This window comes from Lingula anatina, chromosome 1 (assembly GCF_051362555.1).
Source record: "Lingula anatina isolate TDL-2025a chromosome 1, LinAna3.0, whole genome shotgun sequence".
NCBI lineage: Eukaryota > Metazoa > Brachiopoda > Lingulata > Lingulida > Lingulidae > Lingula > Lingula anatina.
This window is the reverse complement of record NC_141767.1, coordinates 13,535,006-13,559,448: the sequence shown is the minus strand read 5'-3', so window position 1 is coordinate 13,559,448 and position 24,443 is coordinate 13,535,006. Positions and strand designations below refer to the sequence as shown.

At 36.1% G+C, this 24,443-nt stretch overlaps 2 protein-coding genes across 7 annotated transcripts in view; one reads left to right on the top strand and one right to left on the bottom strand.

Annotated features, from left to right (window-relative positions):
* LOC106171169 (large ribosomal subunit protein uL24m) overlaps positions 1-24,443 on the bottom strand; it is a 40,910-nt gene that overhangs the window by 1,157 nt on the left and 15,310 nt on the right. The window lies entirely within an intron of this gene.
* Positions 1-24,443, top strand: part of LOC106171132 (3'-5' exoribonuclease HELZ2) — a 33,036-nt gene that overhangs the window by 3,160 nt on the left and 5,433 nt on the right. For 3 of the 4 annotated variants that reach the window (XM_087014750.1, XM_087014758.1, XM_024077733.2), the window contains 23 exons: positions 3,366-3,658; positions 3,984-4,020; positions 4,722-4,828; positions 5,804-6,010; positions 7,180-7,249; positions 7,421-7,572; positions 8,013-8,087; positions 8,594-9,176; positions 9,454-9,739; positions 10,432-10,648; positions 10,867-11,013; positions 11,141-11,649; positions 11,934-12,389; positions 12,991-13,191; positions 13,514-14,246; positions 14,524-14,608; positions 16,249-20,041; positions 20,290-20,396; positions 20,862-21,140; positions 21,373-21,507; positions 21,621-22,276; positions 23,724-23,960; positions 24,205-24,406. In XM_087014750.1, coding sequence (XP_086870876.1) covers positions 3,437-3,658; positions 3,984-4,020; positions 4,722-4,828; positions 5,804-6,010; positions 7,180-7,249; positions 7,421-7,572; positions 8,013-8,087; positions 8,594-9,176; positions 9,454-9,739; positions 10,432-10,648; positions 10,867-11,013; positions 11,141-11,649; positions 11,934-12,389; positions 12,991-13,191; positions 13,514-14,246; positions 14,524-14,608; positions 16,249-20,041; positions 20,290-20,396; positions 20,862-21,140; positions 21,373-21,507; positions 21,621-22,276; positions 23,724-23,960; positions 24,205-24,406 — 9,496 coding nt within the window. In that variant the 5' untranslated portion in view covers positions 3,366-3,436. Of the gene's footprint in view, positions 1-3,365; positions 3,659-3,983; positions 4,021-4,721; positions 4,829-5,803; positions 6,011-7,179; positions 7,250-7,420; positions 7,573-8,012; positions 8,088-8,593; positions 9,177-9,453; positions 9,740-10,431; positions 10,649-10,866; positions 11,014-11,140; positions 11,650-11,933; positions 12,390-12,990; positions 13,192-13,513; positions 14,247-14,523; positions 14,609-16,248; positions 20,042-20,289; positions 20,397-20,861; positions 21,141-21,372; positions 21,508-21,620; positions 22,277-23,723; positions 23,961-24,204; positions 24,407-24,443 lie in introns of those variants that run through there. The other variant, XM_087014772.1, reaches the window with a different exon arrangement.

Sequence of the window (24,443 nt, the reverse complement as noted above, 5' to 3'; positions counted from 1 at the left end):
GTGAGGAAATGAACATTGTCATGTTATGAGATAATGCTTTCACTTCTGTAATACATTTTGGGGAATTTGTCAATTTGAGCTGACGATGTAACAGCAGATTATTGGGTGAAATTGTAACATCGATTTCAAACAGATCTCCCTCACCCTATAAACATGCCTATCTAATCACAAAAAATTAAGTAGAATAATGATTATTATACAAAAAAAAAATGGGAAAAGATTTTTTATTTTTGTTGCAGGACCGTTGTATATAATTTGTATACAGTTAACAAGGCAGCAAAGCTGTCAAATGCAAAGACAAAAAAGCAAAAGATAATAATGCACAAAATAGGATACTGTCAATTCTGCCATGAGAGTTTAAGTTTAGACTTGGAAAATGCCAGAATGAGAAAAATGAAAATTTCATTAAAATTGCATTAATTCAATAAAAAATGATAATCCTGACTCCAACAGAGCTTGTTTTCTAATTTGAGCTGTATGTCAACCCTAAAAATTATTCGTGTAAGTCAAAAAATTATAAGTAACACAGTTTTCTTTTAATAACGTTTGTGGTGGTAGTGCACTAAGTAGGTTTTTGTCAATTTTGATGCAATATTACATAATGATTAACTGTAAAATTACCACCAATTTTTAATTATCTAATATTAATAACATGAACCTTTATAAAATTTGATTACCACCGAGCTTCATGCCACCTAACCCTACACCGCCATTCCATGAAAAAGGGTACAATTCCAAAACGAGAAATGCAGAAATATGCAAAACTGGGAAACTTTTTATATTATTTTCATGAAGGGGTATTCAGAGAGTAGTAGGAGAATTTTAACCTACACCATTACTGTATTTAAAGACATATGCACGTGTAAACACGATACCCTATTTTTTTCGTTACGGAGGTTAGGTAACATCTAAATTAGGTTATATTTCAATCATGCCAAAGGTCACAGGTGCCATATTTGATTCAATTATTAAGATTTTGTATGTATTCAAAAAATTATTACCAATTTAAGATTTCTCTTTAATTATAGAAAATGCGGTGCTAACAGTATTGGTAATAAGTCAAACGTTTTCTATAAATACAAAGCCTGAGATATTTCAATTTAAATATTTTAGGAATCATTGGGGACAGACATATAATTATATCATACTATTTGTTTATTAACAAAGTGCTCTCAATCTGTTTTGATATGAGCATAGATCAATCAGCACAAACATATCCAATGTTCAAATGAAAAATGAGTCATTTCGTAACGGAGGTTAGGTCAATAGCGACCATATTTGTTTAGATATTTTTTAGCTATATAAAATGCATATAAAGTCAATTTTTGCCACAAAAGCCAACCGAATGCCAGCATATAGTTTCAAGTAGTATAACTAAGAGAATTACCAAAATGGGGCAGAAAAGAGCGCTGAAGTTAGTGTCTAGTTTCTAGTTTCCAGTTTCGTTTTTCAAAAACGAGCCTGCCGACTAGAAACCAGTTTCGTTTTTCAAAAACGATTCCAGGCCTTCCCAACTACCAGACTCGGCACCTACGGGTCCAGTATAAACCGATTTATCAGACCACACTACCCGTTTTCAAGGTGTGTGTCAGATCGCATTACAGAGTATCAGCCACCACACCGATTTTGCCTGGTGCGCGATGTGATAGCAATGATCCTAAGCGGGGTTGGAAAGTAGTGCATCTCATCTAGATTCATGCGCTGCTGCAATTTTCTCTGTTTATGCTAAAATCTGACAGTACCGCAATTTTTAACATAAAATTTAGGTTCGGACATAGCCATTGATGTTTTGTAAATAAGAACTTGCAAACTTATATATTAATTTAGAAAAGTATACCTAATTTTGATAGCAGAAGCACATTCTGTCGGGGGTTAAATATTTTTGTGACTACCGGGATGGACGAGATTGAGGGCAGGGGTAATCCTAGAGAGGGGTGAGAAACGTCCATTGTTCTCGTCAGCGAGGCTGTCCTTTTTCAGGGTTTGTACGCACGGACAGAAAACTTAAGTATTGTGGGAACGTTACTAATGAAGCCACTGGTAGTACTAGTAGATATCAGCCTGTAGTCTTGAACAAGCGCCTCGATGACGAGTGAACAGTTGTCAAAAACAAAAGACCCAGGTGTGGTAGTTCAACTACTGTTGATGCGTGCCGCAACGACCAAACCTAATTGCTCCTCAAGGTCACAAAACAATAACCGGTACTGACGGCTAGGCTCGTCTTAATCATATAAGTAGCGCGTTTCCACCCCCTGATTGAGGGAGTCGTCTGTTGTATTCATGCGACTCCTACTTGACGAAAACGAGGCGCGATACCCGGATGACAGGTAGACTTACAGAATTTGTGATAGGGTATGATACTCTTTTATGCGATCTGACACACACCTTGAAAACGGGTAGTGTGGTCAGATATACCGGTTTATTCTGGACCCGTAGGTGCCTAGTCTGGTAGTTGGGAAGGCCTGGATTCTGGCAACCAGAAACTAATGTCGTTTTTCAAAAACGATTCTGGCAACCAGAAACTAGTGTTGTTTTTTAAAAACGATTCTGAGAAGCCAGAATGTTTTTCAATAAAATTAAAAATTATACCTCAAACTACAAATGGAGACCCTGCGGACTCTTCCCCCTCCTCACTCTCATCTGCCCACCCCCAACTCCACCTAAACACCCTACACGGCTTTCGCTGTGAAGGTTACGTAGTCGCGGTACAAGATAATCGCCGGTTACCTCTCCCTCCGTCCACCCCTGTTTCTCTCAGCAAAAACTATTCTGGCTTCTCAAAATCGTTTTAGAAAAACGACACTAGTTTCTGGTTGCCAGGTTCGTTTTTGAAAAACGAAACTGGAAACTAGAAACCAGACTTAACTTCAGCGCTGATCCTACTGAGGTTAGGGGTTACTGAGCGACAATGATTAAACTATGACGGTGTCGTAACTATATATAACCAACAAATTCGACAGAGAACACCATGTATGATAAAAAAAACATAAATTCAAATTAGTTGAGGACTAAATATCCTAAAAGACGGGAAAATATGAAGATTTTTTGTGGCAAATCAGCTATAATACCGAAGCGACACGTAGAAATCGTGCTTTTTGCGGCATATAGGCCCCCGGGGTTCCCGTTAAAGCGAGTGGTACTATATTAATTGCCGTAGCAATAGTCCAAAGCTTCAATTATCCGAAGGTTCATTGGTCCGAATGTTCACTATAAAACCTTCGGACCAATGAACCCTTGATTAAAAAAACGATGAAATTGTTATCACTTTTCGGACCAATGAACCTTCGGACTAAAGATGCAAGCTTTTTCAGCCCAAAGGGGTTAGTATCTGTTTAAAATCAAACTCTTTCATTATTTCATTTCAGGTACCATGCAAGTATCTAACAATTACACTTTTTCAAAGAAGGGACAGTAAAGATATAGCAAAATACAGAGGATGGAAAAACATGAGAGAAATCTACTTAGGTACTTGGAAGATGGTAAGAGGCAATCTCTCCGACAGCTTTCAGAAGGCATCAAATATGCCAATCAAATAATCAACAAGGAGAAACTGTCCATTCAGTCTCGGGAAACATTGAGCTTTTTCCAAAAGTTGGCAGAGTTACATAAAATGCGAGCAAATCGTTACAAAAATCAGGCAGAAATCGATTCAGACTTGGTAAGTCTTTTTAAGCTGTTTGAGGCTCTATATAATATTTTGATGGTACTTGTAGCTGCTGGTGTTGCTGACAAAGCTGTTGCCATCCCAGATTATCACCACAACCTTAATCATTAAAGACCCACAACTTCCAAAACCTGTTTTTTTACTTTAAATTTACAAAGAAGAGTTAAAAAATCAGCATTGTGAGATTATTATAATACTAGTATGCTTGGAGGGTCATATAAATAGATCATGGATCTAAATATGACCTTTAATTTGTCCTTTGACCTACACACACTTTCTGCTGTGGAATAGATTTACATGTGCATTTTGCAAATTTCAGAGTGTGGCACTGTCAGCTTATGAAGATCTCTTCAAAGGTATGCGTTTCTACTGTATGTCTGATATTATTATGTATATATGTGCATGTTCCTGTGTATCATACTAACATTGCTAAATGAAATGCCAAATATATTTTTACCTATTTATATGTAAACCAATGGCAAGAAAAACACTGCTTATGAATCAATTACTTTATTAATACATCGAACACTGGTGCTATTATATATTTTAATAAATTTAATTTTCAATTTATTTCTGTACTGGTACATAGATTGTCATGGCCTTGTACAATATGATATATTAATGATGATACAATGCAATTGGTGCATTACCATTTCTCTAATTGGTAATTATGTTGCCTAGCCGTTTGTGAATGAAAAAATAATCTTTATATAATAAACATATGTACTAGTAAATTTATTCATAAAATATTCTATCTAAGATATAAAAAGGTCATTATATAATTGTCCTGTTTGGACAGTGCATGTCAGTATCACTTTAGGCCTGTATAGTTATTCGTTCACCAATTTTAATGCAGTTTTACTGAGAATATGGTAGTAGAAATCCATTGTGCTATAAGTGTTTCAGTTCTTGGAACTCTATCATAGGGTGATATGATAACATGATATTTAGTGTTTGGAATCCTATTCACTGGAATCATCAACTGAAGTATCACATAAACAGTTTATTTTCCTTGTATGGAATTATTTTAAATTATTTTGGATTTTTTTATAAATAGCATCATGTATCCTTGGTTTCTGGGATAAAAGCTTGGCCTCAGATAGAAAATGTGTTTTACCACTCATATCTGGACAGTTGACAAAAAGCCAAGGCCAGCCTGCAGTAGTAAGTATCTTTAAAGTGGACATATACTATAAAACCCTTGCAAATAGGCCAGTTATTTGGGACTTTTAACCTAAGGACCTACAAAACTAACAAACTTGTTTTATTGGTTTAAATGTTCAGAGACAATGTATGTGTTGTATTATATAGGGTCAATCATCTGATTTTTTGAAGGCCCAATTAAATTGACATATGAAGGCACTTTAAATCTTGCCACTTCTACCTGACAAAAATGTGATGTCATATAGTTTCAAACAGCATAACTTAAAGACATACCAAAGGGTATCATATCATACTTAAAAAAATATGATATTTGAAAAGATATTCTCTGGGTTTTTTTCTATGCTGTTTATAAACTTTGGTCATTTCTGCCAACCCTAATTTGAATATTTAACATGCTATTATGTGCTTAGGCCATAGCAATAGTCCGAAGGTTCATTGGTCCAAAGGTTCACTATAGAATCTTCGGACCAAGGAACCCTTGATTAAAAAACAGTATTATTCTGAATATGTTAAGATTTTTCAGACCAATGAACCTTCATACTATCAAGACACCTCCACACGCGCAGTGGTTATATATGCATCATTCTGTACATTGATTAGTATGGATTAGGCAGACTTTTATGAACAGAAGAGACAAATGAATAGGCCAAGTTTACAACCTGCTTTTTGGCTGACCAAGTGATGTTATTTAGTTGAATAATCCTTTGGCATGTTGACTTTCTTTGAGAAGTGGTTATGTGTTATTGGGAATCTACGCTTACTTCATATGTAACTTCAAAGTAAAATGTCTTTAGTGAACATGAGAATATGACAGTTGTGAGGTAAGACAAACTAAGTGCTGTACACCAATGGAACAGATGCTGCCTCCTTTGTAATAAAAATCCTAGACCTGACCTGATTTTTAATACAATATCTTCTACAGTATTTTGGAATATACAAAATAAAACATGAGATTGTATAATTGTGTTCTCTTAGTTTGCAAGAGCTAAACAAATGCTGAAGAAGCTGGAGGAATGTGGCAGGAAGACCTTGATTGAAGGGGACAAGGCTGGAGCAATGTTTATCTACCAAGATGCAGCAGAGCTTGGAAAATACTTGCTTCATCTTCAAAAGGAGTGTCCTGATACACAGCAGCTGGCTGCAAAATGTCATGTTTCTTATGCTGAGATTTTGTACAACATGGTACTGTTTTTTTTTTTTTTCCAAGAAGACTTTTTGCAATAGATTAGATCATGTAATGTGAAGAATCACCCCTCACCCCCTTATGAAAAATAAGTAAAGGTTATTGTAACCCTTTGTTATCATCCAGATACCGAAAATGAGTTTTTCCTGCATCTAATTATTCAGCAATGCATCTGCCTTTGTGCTGATTTAAAACAATGAAAAAACCCTCAAAATATAAAATATCAGCATTTATATTTTTTCACTGCAACGTATAAACATGGGCAACTCAAACTTTTAATTGTAAATTAAACACCTTTCTATTTTGAAGTGAGATAGCAATTGGTATTGGGCGTAACTTCATCCCTGAATAAGATTTAATCATGAACATTGGCAGAGTTAACCAGGAGAGTATAGGCTACAATCCCGTGCTGTCATTTTAGTTTATATGTTTTTGTTATGGAGTTATGAGCCCCTAATTACAGATTTTCATTTACCAAAAGCATTATTTTGCTTTATCAATGATAAAATCTGAACTAAGACTTTCAAGAAAAATTGTTGGCAGGGCTTTGTAGTACTAAATGGTGTCATTAAATCAGCATTAATACATGACAGTTGGGAGTTCAGGTAAAAGAGAAATTTGAAAAACTGATTTTTTTAGTTTTTATCCCAAAATTGCAATTATGAAATCGTCAGTAAGATGACGTGTGTATATGTTAATTAATTTAGTAACCGAACACTGAACATTTATTTATTACCCAAAAGAATGTACATGTATGTAAGGCATTAAATAAGGAGTTTTTGACGAAAGGTAACAATATCCTTAATGCAAAAATTTACCATATTAGGGTAATGACTCGATCTTTTCAATGGGGGAAAACTGTGAATTTTACAGATACTGTATTTTTAAGTCTTAATTTCTTTAAATAAGAGCAATCCTATTGAGTGAAATGGCAACAAAACTGAAAACCAGACTACCTTATATATGGTTAAATTCTATGCATCAAAAGCACCACAACTGCTATACAAAAATATACCAAGCCATTACTGTACATTTTGATGAAATTTGTAGAACTTTTGAATATAAGTTATTACCCAGGCAGACATTAAAAAAAACATTTTATAAATGTTCTCCAACTTTACTCCTATAAAACCATATGGTGTAAAATCAAACAAAAATGTCATTTTAGGGATTTGATAAAGAAAGCTGTCAGGAAAAGGGGCATCATCTGGAAACTGCTTTAAAAGCCTGTACAGATGGTATGGAAATTTTGTTTTATAATGTAAAAGTGCAGTGGTGACATGAAACCAATTTTAAGCCTCTGAATTTGTGTCAGAAAGCCTGTAAGTCATTTAATTCTTTTAGCATTAATCAGTCTCTGAATCTGTTGTTTTGCTTAATTTCATACTTTATTGGCTTGCCACTTTCAGGCATTGAAATCATTCAAAGCAAATGTATGGATTATGGTGCAAATGGGCACATGGGGCAGTTGCATTTTTGGAAAGCAAATGTATTAAGATGCCAAAAAAAATATTCTGAAGCAATGGATGCAGTTAACCTAGCAATTGAATGTGATTCCAAGGTAAGGCAGCTACAATTCAGTTATTTACAATTATTTATTTATTTTATTTCATTATTTTTTCCAAACCTTTATTTACTTTTTTTTGGGAGGGTAGAGGGGACCTATGGAACACCTACATATTGTATATTGTAAAAAGACCTCTCTATTTTTTATAGCACAATTCTATTTATTAATTTTAAATGTTCCAAATGTTCAAAAATCTAGTGGAAATTTCCAAAACTTGATTTGATCAAAATATCTCAGTTTTATAAAATGTCAATTTTTTTTTTTTTTTTTTTTTTTTTTGTGCTGATAAGCTAAAATGCAACCTTAATGTTTACTTTCACTTACAAAACCATAAATCAAATATTTTGGTGCCTTGAAGTGCATTTTTTTTTCAGTGTGTTTTCTTTTTTTAATGAAATTATCAATAAGAGGATCAAAATATTCATTTCTTTCAGAATGAAGATTTCCTAAATGATCTCAAATATTCCATTTTGGAAGAGTGTCAAGAATTTTGTTTTACAGAAACACATGTAAGAACCTTCGTTATTGTAGCAGTTGATATTTTTATGTATAACTTTTGCTGTCAACTTAATTTTTCCTTTTAGAATGACATATAGTGCTATTTGTATGTTTTGCAGTTGAATTGAAAGTAAAAATATAATTTGATCAAACAAGATTTTCAAGCTTGCCATGCTGTTTTGAAGTCAATGGAGCCATTCAGATTGAGAATTAAGAGCTGAGTGCTAGCTGGTCCAGGGCCGAAATATGGCAGACCTGCATGAAAGGAAGACCGCTTAATCCTGTAATGGTCATTCCGCCTCTCATATGCCTTCCCACATGTCTTCCCTCGCCTGGTCGCATTGAGACGAGGTTTTATTACTGTGCCCCTGCAGGGATGCCATGTTGGAAGGCGTGAAAGAGACCATTACAGGATTAAGCGGTCTTCCTTTCATGTAGGTCCACCATATTTAGGCTGTGAACCAGCTAGCACTTGGGTCTTCTCATGCTGAATGGCCCCAATGGGTATTTTTTGCAGGAAAGTGAGGCATTCAGTGAAGAAATACCAGACCTTGCCTCTTCCGAAAAAGAATATTCTTCCATTATGAGTGAGAAATTGGTAGATACCAGGACATATGCCAACGTTACTAGTGGTTTGAGTAGAGAAAATCTATCACGGTCAGATTCCATAGCATCTCTGTCATCTGTCACATCCTTAGTGAAAATCCCAGGTGTAAATTTAGACCCTGCTGAACCTGTTTCATCTGCATGTGCTGTTGCCTCATCAGAAGTTCCTTCTGTGCAAGAAAAGGAGTTCAGAAAATTTCAGATATTTGAAACTTGTGGTCAGTGCTACAAAGAAGATCACAAAAGATTGGTTGCAAGACAAAAAAATAAATGTGAAAAAAGAAATCATACCTGGAATCCAGTTTTTGTTTGTAAGGATAATGTTGAACCCTCCTGTCAGTATGTCCAAATCCGAAAACCACATACACAAACGTATTTTACACCACGCTTATGTAAATATCTGAATACAAAATGGGGCTGTATAAAAAAGGCATGTAACTATGCCCATAGTAAGCAAGAGATGTTGGTGTGGAGATGGATGAAACGAAACCAAGGTAAGCAGCAAGTAACTACAGTCTATATACAGATAACTGTTTTACAAAGCTTTACAAGTGTTCTTGTTAAATTCAAATTCCCCAGTGTACAGACTCATTGCATTTGTTCAGAACCCAAAGGACTACAGTATATGCATCTCATAGGAAGATTATAAGGTTAAGTAAATCTTAGATAGTTGCATGTTTGATGTACTATAACTGGTATGTTATCTTTACATAGGGTGTAATTTTTAATTTTTTGCTCATTAAAATGACTATGGATCTTATTTAATTTCAGTTTCTGAGTTAACTGATGCTTTGCAAGCATCAGAAAGATATTTTCAAACAGTAAAGCAGTGCCCAAGAAGTCCTAGCAAAAAGCCTAGCATCAAACATGTCAGTGCAAAAATACCAGTTTCCCAGGCTCATTTTTATGAGTGTGGTGTGTGCTGCAAGAAGTGGAAACACAGGTCTGAGTTTGATAAACATCTTAACTCAGAGAAACACCTTCAGCAACTGAGGGCAAGTCAGAGTTGGACTCACCGCTGCCCACCAGATGCACAGCAGTACACACTCTGTGACCAGTTAGTAGAATTTTTTTCTCTTTCACTGCATTTACAGTTGTTATTATGTTTACCATATAATATCTGGAATAAGAAATATCATTAGGAAAAATGGGAATCATCTGAGATAGCCCAAAGTGTTTTGACTTAGAGTAAAATGAAACTGGGTTTCACTGGAGTGGGAGGAGACTGGGATCAGAAATAATGACTATTGAGTGCTGTGTACATGGTTAGGAATGAAATTAACCTCAGTCTGGTAGAGTTTATCCATTTGTATTTTCTTGGTCGTTGTCTCTCAATCAGTTCTGTCCAATTATGGTACAGATTTACTATATTTTGCATGTCACTTATGTATGTCTCTCTAACACCATTTTCTCAGTGTGTATATTTATCACCCTATTTGCTGAACAGTTAACCCCACATACCTCACATTGGTTTTGCCATGCCGAGAGCTTGAATTGTTACTACTGCTATCTTGGATGATTTCTCTTGATACTGTATTTGCAGTTTGCAATGTTGGGTGTTGCACTGTTGCATTTGTCATCATTAATATATGTTTTTGAGTTATAATATAAGAATTTAAACAGATAAAAGTAGGATATATAGGGCACCCAGGCTATAGTCTAGAATAATGACATGTGAATTGAGGTTGAAGTTCTATGTGCTTCAGCTTATAAGATTATAAATTTGCTTTTATGGCCCTTTTGTTTCAGGCACATAAGTAATAAATCTTGCCAGTACTCCAATGTTGTGTCACAGTACAATTTTTGCCAACATGCCCATAGTAGAGAGGAATTGAAAGAGTGGGAGGAACGCAAGAGAGAAAACAAAGCATTTCATAGTCTTAAGAAAGAAGAGCACAGGGATTTTTATGAACTGTATAAAAATATACTTCACTGTCAGACAAAACCAAACGAGTTAAAAGAGTTGGTCAGTATAAAGATATATGTACAGAACGTTCAAGTCATAAAATCATATTCCAACATCTAAAAGTGATGTCAGAATGAATGAAGGGTTTATGATTATCTGAAGTATTTGATATGGTAGATGGTAATAAAAATAAGATATGGTCTAGAACATTGAATACTAACATGAAAAAATGATTACACAAAATTTTTATTTGTAGAATTATAATTTTTCCTCCTAAGGTCACTGATACTTGTGTCCCGGGTGTAAAGGTAGAGGTTAAACCCAGCCTTGGTAGTACAACTGGACCAATGGAACTCCATCAGCAGCATCAGGTTCATGAGGGGAGAACACTTCAGTGGAATTTTCAGGTCAAAATAAAGGATAAAGTAAGCATCAGTGACATGATCTGATATTATTATAAATTCAACACTGTTATATTGCTGCTTTTCTATGATTCTGATCATATTTCACCAAATATATTCTCATCAATCAATTTACCTTTTTTTTTCTCAGACCAAAAGATTGCAGAAAGTGTATCTTCTGAGGGACAGATTCAGAAGTCACTTTCACTTCATCAACAAAAGTGAAAATGCACAGGTAATTCAGTTCAACTCTGACAGTGGCAGCAAATATGTATTCGGTGTAGAATTTACTAGTCATGGACAGCAAGGCGCCTTTGATCAGTGGCTCATCCTGGATTTTGGTGACCGACCTGTGCTGCGGATGGTTCTGAAAGTGGATGCTGAGACAGATGCATGTAAATTTAACACAGAGGATGTCTCACAAGCTGGTTCTACTTGTAGCCTAAGGCTAAGGCAACCAACTTGCATGAATTGTGATGCTGAGGATGGAAGCGATGAAACAGAATCTTCGGTATTTGAAGAATTGGCTGCTAAGTACCCCATTGTGGATTGGCCTCTGTGTTATAGTCACAGTGGTGAAATCAACTTTTTCTCCTATAAGAGCATGATGCACACATATTTAGAGGAGCAAAAAAGAAAAGAGATGGACATTGTTCATGGGTATTTGATGATTTTTACTATTGAAAAAGATTTCAAAAATAATGTTGATAACTGTCATTGGTCAATTTGTTAGATTTTTTTAAACATAATGGTATGTGTTTTTCAGATTAAAGCTAAAATTGTTCCATCTGGGGTCTTAGAAATTGTCTTTACACTCCTTAAACTCTGCGACTTTGAGTGAAAAAATCACTTTGTTCCATATTATATACATGACATTGTAATTATCATTCTTCATTTGTGTAGTGAACTGGCTTAAATATATTTGCACTAACATTTAATTTTAGGAAAGCCACTATCTTATCACTCAAGCTTCACAAACAACTTCCTGTGAAGATTCATGAGAGCAAACATGAGACTGATGGTTGTATTTTTGGAGAGGTAAAGCAAGACCTCTGCGATTTGGAACCAGCCCTTTGCCAACTCCTTCTCACAGCTGTCAGCAAAGTCTACCTTCAGCCTGATAAAGAAATCAACACTGGGCATATATGTAAAGCCACAGTGCTAAATTATGCTGACTATCTTGCAACAGGAACTCCAAGAAAAGCTCTGTATATAAGGATGTCTCAGAAATGTGCCACAAGGTTGAAACTTGAAGGAGATGTTGCCACTTTGAGGATGCAGTTTGTTTTCAACACCACTCTCTTTGATTTGATGCACCAGTCACTTGAAAGGACTCAGAACTGTTTGCTGTTTCCTGATTGGAATGTTCCCATGGCTGCTGTCCTTCCAGGAAAGTTAAGGTATACTTATAATGATGAAAACTCTACACTATTCTGTAATGTTTTCACTGTTAAGTTTTTGTAACATATATCTGTGATGATCATTTATAACTCAAACATGTAGCCTGAAATGAGTTTTCACCTATAATCTTCGAGGGCACATTCAGATTCACACATACTAGCTGGGTTGGTTTAATTCTGTGGTTAATTCTCCCTAAAATGCAGTCAGTGGAATCAGCTTCAGTTGTCCCATTCTGACTGTAATTCTCACCTGAATATAAAAAGGCTGCTGCAAGCCTGGAAGAAGGTCATCATCTTCATAATCATATATATTTCCAGCATTGCACGTACATCCATGGTATCCAACTGATTTATTCATATCATGTATGGGGTTGAAAATTCTTATTATATATAAACTATGGAAGATTATACTAGAATGAATGCATATAACAGCACTATTCAATTGCTTTTACAGTGTTAGTACCAAAATACTTTGTCTCTATTCAGTGCAATATATGCTTCTCAAAAGACTTCATAATGTGTTCCTTTTTTATTTAAATAAATGTTATAATTTTATTTATCTTCATTTGAAAAATGCTGCAGGGATTTTTTTAAATTTTAGATGCAAGCCAAATGAGCTGTCAGAGGAGAAAAGGAAATGTATTGAACACATATTGTGTCAGGCTCCAGGGAACCAACACGTATCACCTTTTGTTGTGACTGGACCTTCTGGATCAGGAAAGAGCTTTACCATACAGCAGGCCATAGCTCTCCTGGCCAAAGATATGAAGAGAAAGGTTCTCATATGCTGTAAAAAGTCAAGGTACTCTCAGCCTTTGAAATGTAATTATTATAGATATTTGCACCTGCAGTGATTTCGTAATAGATGTATACCAGAGGGTGAATTCTACTTATTTCTTTCTTAGATTACTAAGAGAGGCATGATTCCCTGTGCACTTGTATTGTTCACACTGAGCTATACTGTAATTAATAATGCACTATAAAAATTATAAGAACAAACACAAAAGATTAATAATGATAATAATGATTATAAGTAACGTAAAAATGATAATTTTATCACTTATAATTAGTTACATATTACCCAACTGGCCTAATGATCTTAATAACTTCAATATTTCTTATAGTGATGTGGACGCATATGTCATGGATTTGGACAGAAGGATTAGTGGTGGAATGCTTCCCTATACAAGTAGGCCTCTAAGGATACTAGGTCTGTCCTCCCCTGTCTGCCTACAGCCTGAAGTAGTGCAGTACTGCAGTCAGCATCCCAGTCCAACTCAAAAAGAAGTAGATGAACACCGAATTATTGTTACAACACTGACAGCCTCTCTCTTGTTGAGGAAAGATGTCAACAAATTCCCTGCTTTTACCCATGTGATAATTGATGGCATGGACAAAGCAAATGAGACTGAGAGTATCATCCCACTGATGTATGCCGAATGTACGCAGACAATTGTTGTTTTGACTGTTGACCCCATGATGTGTGTGTCCCCTAGTGTACACGTGACACCTAGATCAACATCACAAAATGAGCTTAGTCACTTCCTGACAGACCGGCTGAAGATGCTGCAGGAAAATGAAAACCAGATGTACCTGTTCCCTCTGAAAAGGCTCTCAGGAAAATCTTTTGACATCATACATTTTCTGTCAAATGCTTTTTATGATGGCAAGCTAGAAGTAGAGAATGAATATCCTGGCAGTCCCAGTGCACTAAGCTTTTACTACAAAAGAGGTCTGGAAACACCGCAGGGACTGTCTTATTTCAATGAAGCCGAGGCAAAAGAGGTGTTTGAAGTTGCTCAGGAAATAGCCGCTTTCAGTGAAGACATAGCTGTTATTTCTCCTTTTCTGGCGCAGGTATATTCACATGTAATGTTGCAAAAAAAGTAAAGAATCCCCAAAGCTGTGCATGTCATAAATTCATCATCACTGTCTATCTGTCAATTTAATAATTGTTTTTACTTGAAGTACATGTGTCAGCATAGTCATTTTTGATAACTTACATTAATATTTATCCAAAATACATAACTCCTTTTATGTGTACATTACTCTTTTTATGTATCCTTAACTGTGACACCTTTTGTATATAAAGGATATGGCAGTAATAAATTTTTACCATTTCATTTCATTTCAGGTAAACCTTCTTGAGAAATACTTTGATGGTCTCCCGAAGCCAATAAGAGAAAAAGTGACCATTTTGTCTCCAGAATCAGTTCCAGGTGTGTTTGATACATTCATTCATTTATTTCTTGTTTTTTTAATCAGCAGCTAATACACAAGACAAGGTGTGCAGTTTTTCTTGATCAATATGATGTTTTTTATACATTTATTTAATAGATTTTTTTGGTTGAAATCTCTATCTACTGTATGGGCAAACTTAACTTCTGCCCCATTTTCTTAAAATTTTTGTCAGTTTTTGTCAGGTATATACCTCAGGTTAACAGTTTTTATGGACAGACACATATACATGTAGCCATCACCAGTACAGGTGTCAAACATCTGCACATGTGCAAAAAGTGTGCTCTTGGTAATAAACAATGGTTTTCCAACTCAAGCTGTATTTCAGACATAAAAATCTTTTCTGTAAGTTTGAGAATCATAAGTAACATGGTTTTCCCTTAGTGGTCAATATTGTAGCAGTGCCCAAAATAGTTTTTTTTTTGTCAATTTTGATGCAATATTACATAATGCTTAATAATCACCACCATTTTTATTATGTGCTACAAAGAGTTTTAAAAATGTGACCACTAGTAAGCAAAGCTGGGTCTCTTGTTCATTGCATTTTGCAAAGCTCAAAAAGTGCAACACAGAAAGTGGTGTGTTTTTTCTTTTCTAAATCAAAAAGATTGTCACATTTTACCCTTGTCATTAATATCTAACATTAAGGCTTCATTCACATGGAAAGTCTATTTTTTAAAATCTATTTTCTATTTGCGGTATCTTATGATCACGGTCTGTGCCCTGAATATCCTGCAGCGTAATTACTGGCAGCGCGAGCCAGTTACTTATACAAAGCTGTAATTAATTCTCAGCTGTGCTCGCATTCTATAAAATCTCATCCTCCGTTGCCGCATCGCTTGCCATCGGATCATGATCACTTCCTACTGCGCATGTGTCAAGGTATCAGAATCTCCTCCGAGATGTGTGTGTCCCCTAGTGTACACGTGACACCTAGATCAAGATCACAAAATGAGCTTAGTCACTTTCTGACAAACAGGCTGAAGATGCTGCAGGAAAATGAAAACCAGATGTACCTGTTCCCTCTGAAAAGGCTCTCAGGAAAATCTTTTGACATCATACATTTTCTGTCAAATGCTTTTTATGATGGCAAGCTAGAAGTAGAGAATGAATATCCTGGCAGTCCCAGTGCACTAAGCTTTTACTACAAAAGAGGTCTGGAAACACCACAGGGACTTATACAAAGCTGTAATTAATTCTCGGCTGTGCTCGCATTCTATAAAATCTCATCCTCCGTTGCCGCATCACTTGCCATCGGATCATGATCACTTCCTACTGCGCATATGTCAAGGTATCAGAATCTCCTCGGAGCACAGCGGAGAATTAATTACAGCTTCGTATAAGTAACTGGCTCGCCCTGCCAGTAATTACGCCGTGGGATATTCAGGGCACAGACCGTGATCACAAGTCATACCGTGAATAGAAAATAGAATTTAGAAAATAGACTTTCCATGTGAATGAAGCCTAAATGTAAAATATTTCCCAATATATAAGAAAGTTACTACAGTCAGAAGTCTGACAAAAGGTCATATGTGTTGATTTTGAATTTGGTCAGATTTTAATTTGAATAGCCAAAATAAAGATATGAATTTAATATAAAAAATGTTTATTTCATGTGCAGGCACACAATTTGAAAGTACTCTGCTGAGTACTGTGAGAACCCCACGCTATGTGACAGGTCCAGTAGACTTTGGAAGTTTGGAAGAAAGAAAAACTTTGAACTCGGTGTTTGCCTGTGCACGCTTACACATTGTTGTGTTTGGAGATCCATTTCTTTTGTCAAAAGCAAACCAGAATGATGTTTGGAAACACTATTTTAGAATTTGTGATGAGAAAGGAACCCTTTCCCCAGAAGATCTATGTTTTGAGAAAATTGACAACTTGCAAATGTTTACCCAACCATGTGCAAAGTATAAGCCACCAGTGATAAAAGGCAAACGTAAAAAGCTATCTCATGATGGAATCTCTGCGGATAAAGGTGTTTTAAGTGACAGTGAAGGTGACTTTGGGGAAATTGGCACAGAGCCAGATTCCTTGGCTGAAAAGGTTGTAAAAAACATGAAGGTCAATCTACAGAGGACAAAAAGTAAATTGAAAACACCACATCTTGATTTTAAACGAGATGATGAAAAGCCAACTTCAGGTAATGCCAATATCTTTGACAATCCAAATGACTGGAAAAAGGGTAGAAATCTGTATTGTGAAAGTGGTTTGGTTAATGAAATCATAGATGATGAGGATTTTCTAGATGAAACTTATCAGAATTATCTAGCTGATAAGTACATAGGAGACAAAGAACCATTTTATGAAGACCTCCCAAAAGAAGACCTGAGAAACAAATTGCAAGAATATCCAGAGCAGTTTAAGCAGTGCATTTTGTACCTTGAAACACCACAAAAGGCCTATGCTGTACCTATTGATCAAACAGAGACTATTCAGAGGATAGAGTTGTTTGGCAGAAACAAGTGTGGTATGGCTTTCAATGAATCTGAAGTTGTTGTTGAACTACTGAATCCACCAGAGGGTGCTGATGTGTACATTGGCAAAGTCATAGGTGTTTGGAGGCAAACTCAAGTGAGGAAGTATGCAAGATTTGCTTGTATTGCAGACCATTTTAGGGCTAACCTAATGCTGCCATTATGCAACACTTTTCCAAAGATTCACATTTACAACAAAGATGCTGAAAATGAAAATGAAGTTGCTATTTATAGCCTTGACAGCACAGGACAGCCAACTCATAAAGAAACTGAACTGTTGAATGTTCATAGTCGTGAGCATACAGTGTTTGTTGTTCGCTACCTGCAATGGGATCGATATCACTACTATCCACTTGGTGTTGTTGTTAAGAAGCTTGCTGTGTCAGAAGACTGGGAAAGCAGATTGGATATCTTAAAGATACAGTACAACTTAAGTGAAAAATTCCCTGCACAAGTGAATGATACCATCACAGCAATGTCCAATGAAGAGATCTTCAGTCAGCTTGAGGAGGACGAGGATGGAGGTGCTACCTTCACTATAGATCCTCCCAGAGCCAAAGATCTTGACGATGCATTGAGTGTAGAATATTTGGGAGGAAAAGACATAAGAATAGGTGTTCACATTGCTGATGTATCTTTGAAAGTGAAGAAGAATAAGGACAATTTACAAGAAAGAAATCCAATTGACACAGAAGCTGAAAAGAGGGGAGAAACATACTACCCATCCATTGAAGATCCACCTGTGCCAATGTTACCAGAGAAGCTGAGTGCTCATGCTTGCAGCCTGATTGCAGGCCGTGTGAGGCCTGTTATATCTGTTTTCTTTTATGCAGACAGAAAAAGTGGTGAACTGTATGCCGACAGGCCTACAGAAATAAGGAGAACAACAATCCGATCACAAAGACAGCTAACATATGAAGAAGCAAATGCGTACATCAGTTCTTCAGATGTCCCAGAAGAGGATAAAAAAATTGCAGTAGCTGTGAGACTGCTGTACAAAGTTGCCAAAAAACTTTCAGCAAAGAGACTTGGGGATGTTCTGCTGGGTAGCAAGGCAGAAAGTGTTGTCGAAGAATTCATGTTACTAACTAATAAAACAGTTGCAAAGGAATTGCTCAGAAAGTACCGAATGCATGTTCCCTTGAGAGTTCAGCCCTCACCCAACTCTTCACAGTTGGAAATGTGGAAAGATTCATTTGCAGAGATTGCCATGCATTCCAGTAAACCAGGACAATGGCTTAGAAGAGTATATCCTGACTTTGAAGACCCTAAAAATCTACGCTATATGCCAATTCGTCAGAGCACCTGGGAAGAAGCTCATCTCAAAGCAGTGAACCCAGATTGTCATTTTGAAACTCTAAGACGCCTTTTTGCCTATGAGGAGCTTCATCCTCTGCAGTGCAGCACATTTACAGCTTGGATAGCAATTCAAAGAAAAGCCAAAATGGTTTGCTCTGGAAGTATACCTGATGATGAAATGGCACATTTTGATTTAGAATTTTCAGAGTACACAAGGTTCACATCTCCTATCCGACGATACATTGATATTGTTGTCCATCGTTTGGTAGTTGCAATGCTTGAGGATCAGGAAAAGCCACCATACACTCAAGAGGAGATACAAGAAATATGTGATAGAGCAAATAGCAGTGCTCTTAAAGCAAAGCAATTTGATAGAAGCTGCAAAATGCTTAAATTTTCTTTGATGCTGAAAGAAAACAAATTTATGTCCATCCTCCCAGTCGTGACAAGAATTGATGGTAGAAGCATACAACTCACAACTCCCGGGCTGCAATTTGTGTCACCAAGTTTAATGCAGCTACCATATAACCACCTTGGGGTATGTGAAAGACCAAGTGTCCCTCATCAAGTTGTTGAGGACAATATGTGCACTTCCAAGGAAGTTTCTTTGATCTGGAACAAGAAAATATTTGACATAGATTCAAAGGTGAAGGCATCTTCCAAGAAGCGGTTTGATAAGGATAAGGTTCTTCACTTCAATCCAAATCAATTCATTTTTAATGTGCCAATTTCTTTGTGGGACCAGATTCTTAAAGCTACCAAAAGAGAAGACAAAATGTTGATCAGTTTTGTGAAAAACTGTGACAAAAATGTAAGATCTTTCAAAGAAAACCACAGAGGAAGTCTAGCTCATTATGTGGACAATGCAAGTGCAGAAATGTTTCATGGAAAGGAAAACAAAGTCATTTCACAACAAATCAAATTTCAAATTGACCTGAACCCAGGAAGTGTAGTCCAAGTTTTGCTTAGCTCAAAACTGAAACGTGGCATTCTTCAACCCCACTTGGCAGCTTTTAGTCTGTCTGAGCATGTTCACCTTTGTATGCAACATCGTGCAGATCCTGTTGATGCATTCTGCAAACTGTCAACTGCTCGTCATCTGGAGGAAACATACAAAAATGTGAAAGCCTATCAAGATACTCTGCTCTCTCTACTTCAGCTTGAAGCAGCTGTAAGTGCTGTTACAAATGATCAATCAGTCAGTATCCAGAATGTTAGAGTGCAATGGATTAAGAGAGAAAATATCTATTTTGGAAAATTCAAGATGGGGCACACTTTCTGTGAAGACAGGCACATACGTCTCAACCTTCAAGATGATTCATCAGAGGATTTTCTTGAGAGTAAGTTGCGGGACACCAAGCAATACTTTGACTATCTGTGTATTATGTATCCACAGCTACCTGCAGAGTATCCCATTGAGAGTGACAGTGCCAAGTTTGTTCTAGCCAGTGTGAAGTCCAAAGCAGCAATGTGGATTGCTCATGGTTTGGTATTACATGTTGAACAGAAAGGAGCCTTGACTGTATATTTCAAGTTAAAAGGGAATGATGTGCCTGCTGTGATATTTGAGAGAAGTCAAGACAAAAACACTGCTCTGCCATGCATTGTGGAGATCATCTCAAAAACTTTGCCAGATAGGTATGTTTTATCAAGTTGTAGACTGAAATCTTCACATAGAAAAATAATAAGATGCTCATTACCTATGAAACCTGTGTTCAATTAGCTTAAGTAGTGAATCCAAAAATTAAGTCTAATTTAATCCTTTGTGTAAAGAAGATGTCATAGAGGGAAAATAACAAAATGGCAGTTGAAATTAAAAAGTAATATATTACAGATCTGAACTTGATGTATGTGATATGTTGCTCTTTGTTTTTATGTTGTACCAGACGAATGGAGTGGGCAGTGAGGGAACTTTCAGATACACAACATGGACAGCTGCCACAAAAAATAGCACTGGGAAATACTGACCTGATGGGGAATTTAGAAGGCAGAAGTATGTACTCAAGAAAATACACATGCATTTTTTATATGATGCATGATGACCTACTCAGTATCCTTAAAAGTTTAAATTGTGTACATTTTCACTTCACTATGGTAATTGATTGAAATTGAAGAACAATCTTTTTTTTTAATATACAGCATGAATTAATTTACAGAAACATCCTATCTAAAATAGGAGCAATACCAACTTGGACAAGGTGATATTTACCACGTCACCTGCTCATTCAACCTACGTATTGCATGATGTTATATGATGCTAATATCTGCCTTTTCTATTGCTTGTAATGACAAACAATTTTTTTCATTTGAATGTTTTCTGGGATGGGTCTCTTTTTGTCTTCATTCTCCTTTTTTCATTTTATTATTTTAATAATTCTGTTAATTCATGAATATCAATTTTTGAAACTGGAATAGTTGTATATTTTATTAATGGCATACATTTTTTTACTTTTAAAAGGTAAAGAAGAAGTTGAAAGCTTTTTTCTAAAGCATGAAATAGATCCTGAAGCAGAAGAAGAGCGTCTTGCATGGAAAGAAGCAGAAGATGAGAGAATAGAGAAAATGAAACAAAAGTATGGAGTGGAGGTTAAACGACGTGCGATCAACACAATGAAGAACAGGGACCAGAGAATTGCGCCTTACCTGGAAAACTATCTTCCAAAAGCAAATCCGAGACAAAAGGATGCTTGCAAAGAGGCTCTACTTAAGCCATTTGCCTTGATTCAAGGTCCACCTGGTGAGACTTTTAGACACAAAATTGGATAAATGTGACATTTATATAGTCTCATCTCAGCCTTCATAACACTATCTTTTTGTTATGTTGTAAGATAAAAAATAAACTCTTTTACTGATAAAAGTATGCTGAAAATTAAAAGACATGAAATTAAAGGTATGAAATAAGATACAGAACTGAGGTATTAGTTTGCTTTGGGTAAATGATACTGATTCAAGAATTCTTACTGCTTCAGGCACTGGGAAGTCTTTGACTGGTATTCGCCTCGTGTACCTTTTTGTTCAGTGGAACAGGGAGAAATTTGGAAGAAAATCTCCTAAACAAATTCTGTATTGTGGACCATCTAATAAATCAGTGGATGTGGTCACAGGTAATAGATGCATAATATTTTGGTTTAAACATTTTTTTATCCTAGGAAATACAATTTAGGACTTGATGCTAAATTCATACATCATAATTAATTCAAGTTCAATCATTTTCTAGATTTTCTGAAGAGAAAATTTGATCCAAAATCTGTCAACGCCAAAGACAAGAGGCCCTCTATATGCCCCAGAATACTCAGAGTGTATGGTGACAGCATAGTTCTTCATGACTACCCTGTGCCAAAACAGTCTTTATCGTGGACAGAAAAAGAGGTAGTTTCTACATCTGCCCACAAAGATGTGGCTCTTCATCACATCATCAGGAAGAAAGGAAAGCCTAATGCCACCCGGCTACTCAAGTTCGATGCAGACTTCAAAAAGTTCTTTGAGGACCCAGTTAAGTATGATGTTTCAGATGAAGATTTAGATAAATACAGAAAGCTGGTTGCTAAGGCAGAAGAAGAAGAGATCCGTTCTCATGATGTCATTCTATGCACATGCACCACAAGTGGAACTCCTAAAATAACAGGGGTCAGCAGCTTTGAGCAGTGTATTGTAGATGAAAGTGGAATGTGCGTAGAAGCAGAGAGCCTGATACCTATTGTCTCATCAAAAGCCAAGCAGGTTATTCTGATTGGTGACCACAAACAACTGAGGCCTATCATCAAGAACAACACTGCTAGTGAATTTGGCCTTGCAAAGTCCCTGTTTGAACGCTATGCATCTTTTGCAGACAATGGACCCGCCAAAGTTATGCTTGATTTTCAGTACAGAATGGTAGGTTTTTAGTTGAATTTAAGCATGTCCCAATGAATACTCCCGAGTTGATAGTTTTTTTTTTTTTTTTTTTTTTTTTTTTTTTTGTACAGCTAAAGTAGAAGCAGTACAAAATGCAGTTTGCATTACCAGACATGGACATTTATTGTAACTACGATAACTGGGCAGCAATGTTGCCATTTTACTCATTGTCCTAAAATGTTGAACAAATTTACAAATATAGTGATTTTTTTCAATAACTAAGGACTTGTAATCACTAACTGTATCAAATATATGGTTATAAGCTAAAAACTCCTGGGGTTACTTGTGGGTAAAAAATCTAAATACTTCCTTTTTGTGGTAAATTTTTTCTTGTTTTTATCCACAGGTTTTAAAGTGCTTTTCACCTTCCTGAAATGCCAATCATTTTTCAATTATCAGCAATATTTGGCATGCATACGCAATTTTTATAAGAGGTTTCATCATACAGCCATAATTTTTTTTTAATGGTAGCATATCTTGTGCATATTACAAATGTATAAGTGAAACTTCATACAATTTTAGTTTTTATGGATATCTTGAATTACAATTGAATGTGACAGATAGTCAGAAATGAACCACATACTGGTTGTATGTTCTGTTTATTTCTTGATTATAGAAATATTGCCAAAAAAAATTTAAAAACATGCATCAAGTACTGTACATTATTGATGACACTTTGCTATCAAATGCTACACTAATACCAGTCTCAGTAGAGAGTACCAGAGGAGACAGGATTGTGCCGGAAGTGTGACATCATGTGACGTCAAGTGGTGTAAGACGCTGAGTGGTCATTTTTAGCTGGAGGTGAACGGGAGTGAAGATGTGGGCTCAGAGAAAAAAGCAGTTTTGCCAATAACATAGTGAGATAACATTTTTTCTCTTGGTATTTTGGGCAGAAAATACTAGATGAAATAATAGGTACATGATATGAAAACATGTTACAATACTTGAAGGTGCAAAATCATGCTTAATTTATAGTTATTTTGTTTTGAAAGATATGCTGCATCGACCAACAGCGCAATAAAGAGTGTCATGGGAAAAGAATTCCCAAGAGGTTGTGAATCTTTGTCATGTGGAATTTTTGCATTTATGTAATCTGATATGCCCATATCTAATCATTTTTGGGTGATTTATGGTATGTGCCGCAATTATAACGATGTTTTAGAGTCCTTGAAGGACCTTGTGAAAACCAGGAAGTAGTTTGCAACTGACAACTGAAGCGCACCGAACCACGATTGCTGTGCTTTTTTAAAGATTTTGACAAGTTTTTAGATGACTAGTCGGCTTCACGTCTTAAACCACTACAGGTCACTTCCAGCACAATCCTGTCTCCTCCAGTACCCTCTATTCTAGGAAGAAATTAAATGAATACAATAAGGTCCACTCTTACTGAAAGATTTTATGTGATCTTATTGTATACCTTCAGCACCCAGATATCTGTCATTTTCCATCATGGGAATTTTATGACGGAGAACTGAAGGATGGGAAGGCGCTTAGTTTCACAGAAGAGTCAGCCTTGAAAGATTATTCCAACTTAGCTAAAGGTCTGTGGTATCAAACCAAGGGATATAAATTCCTTCATATTGAAGGAAAACAAGAGATTGTCACCATGCCAAAGACCAATATTCCATCTAAGCAGAATATGGATGAAGTACAAGAAGTTGTGAGTATTTAATCATTATAAACTTCTGTTCATGCAGTAATTATGTAGAAAAATACATTTGTGATGGGCATTAACAGTTTTTGCACCTAATTCATTACCAAGGTAAGCTCAATCTAATGGATAGAATGTTAGCCAGATAACTTTTTATCTGCTGTTGAAATAATAACAGTAAACTAGCAACCATTCTTTCTATAGTCCACTGCATTTACAACAGTAATTGATACAAAATGTTGTACACTTCAAGGGGTGGATATATGATATTCTCACCAGCAGAGATGGATTAAAAATACCTCCAACAAACATCATGATCCTGACCCAGTACCCTGCTCAGGCCATGGCCATTCAGGAGATGATTAGGAAACTTGAAAATGAAAACGTCATACATGTTGCTGACAATCAGAAGAAAGAGAATCCTGAAAATGTCAAACTTGTTGCTGATATTCAAAGTAAATTGAGGTTTTTGGAATGTTTTGAAGTTAAAGC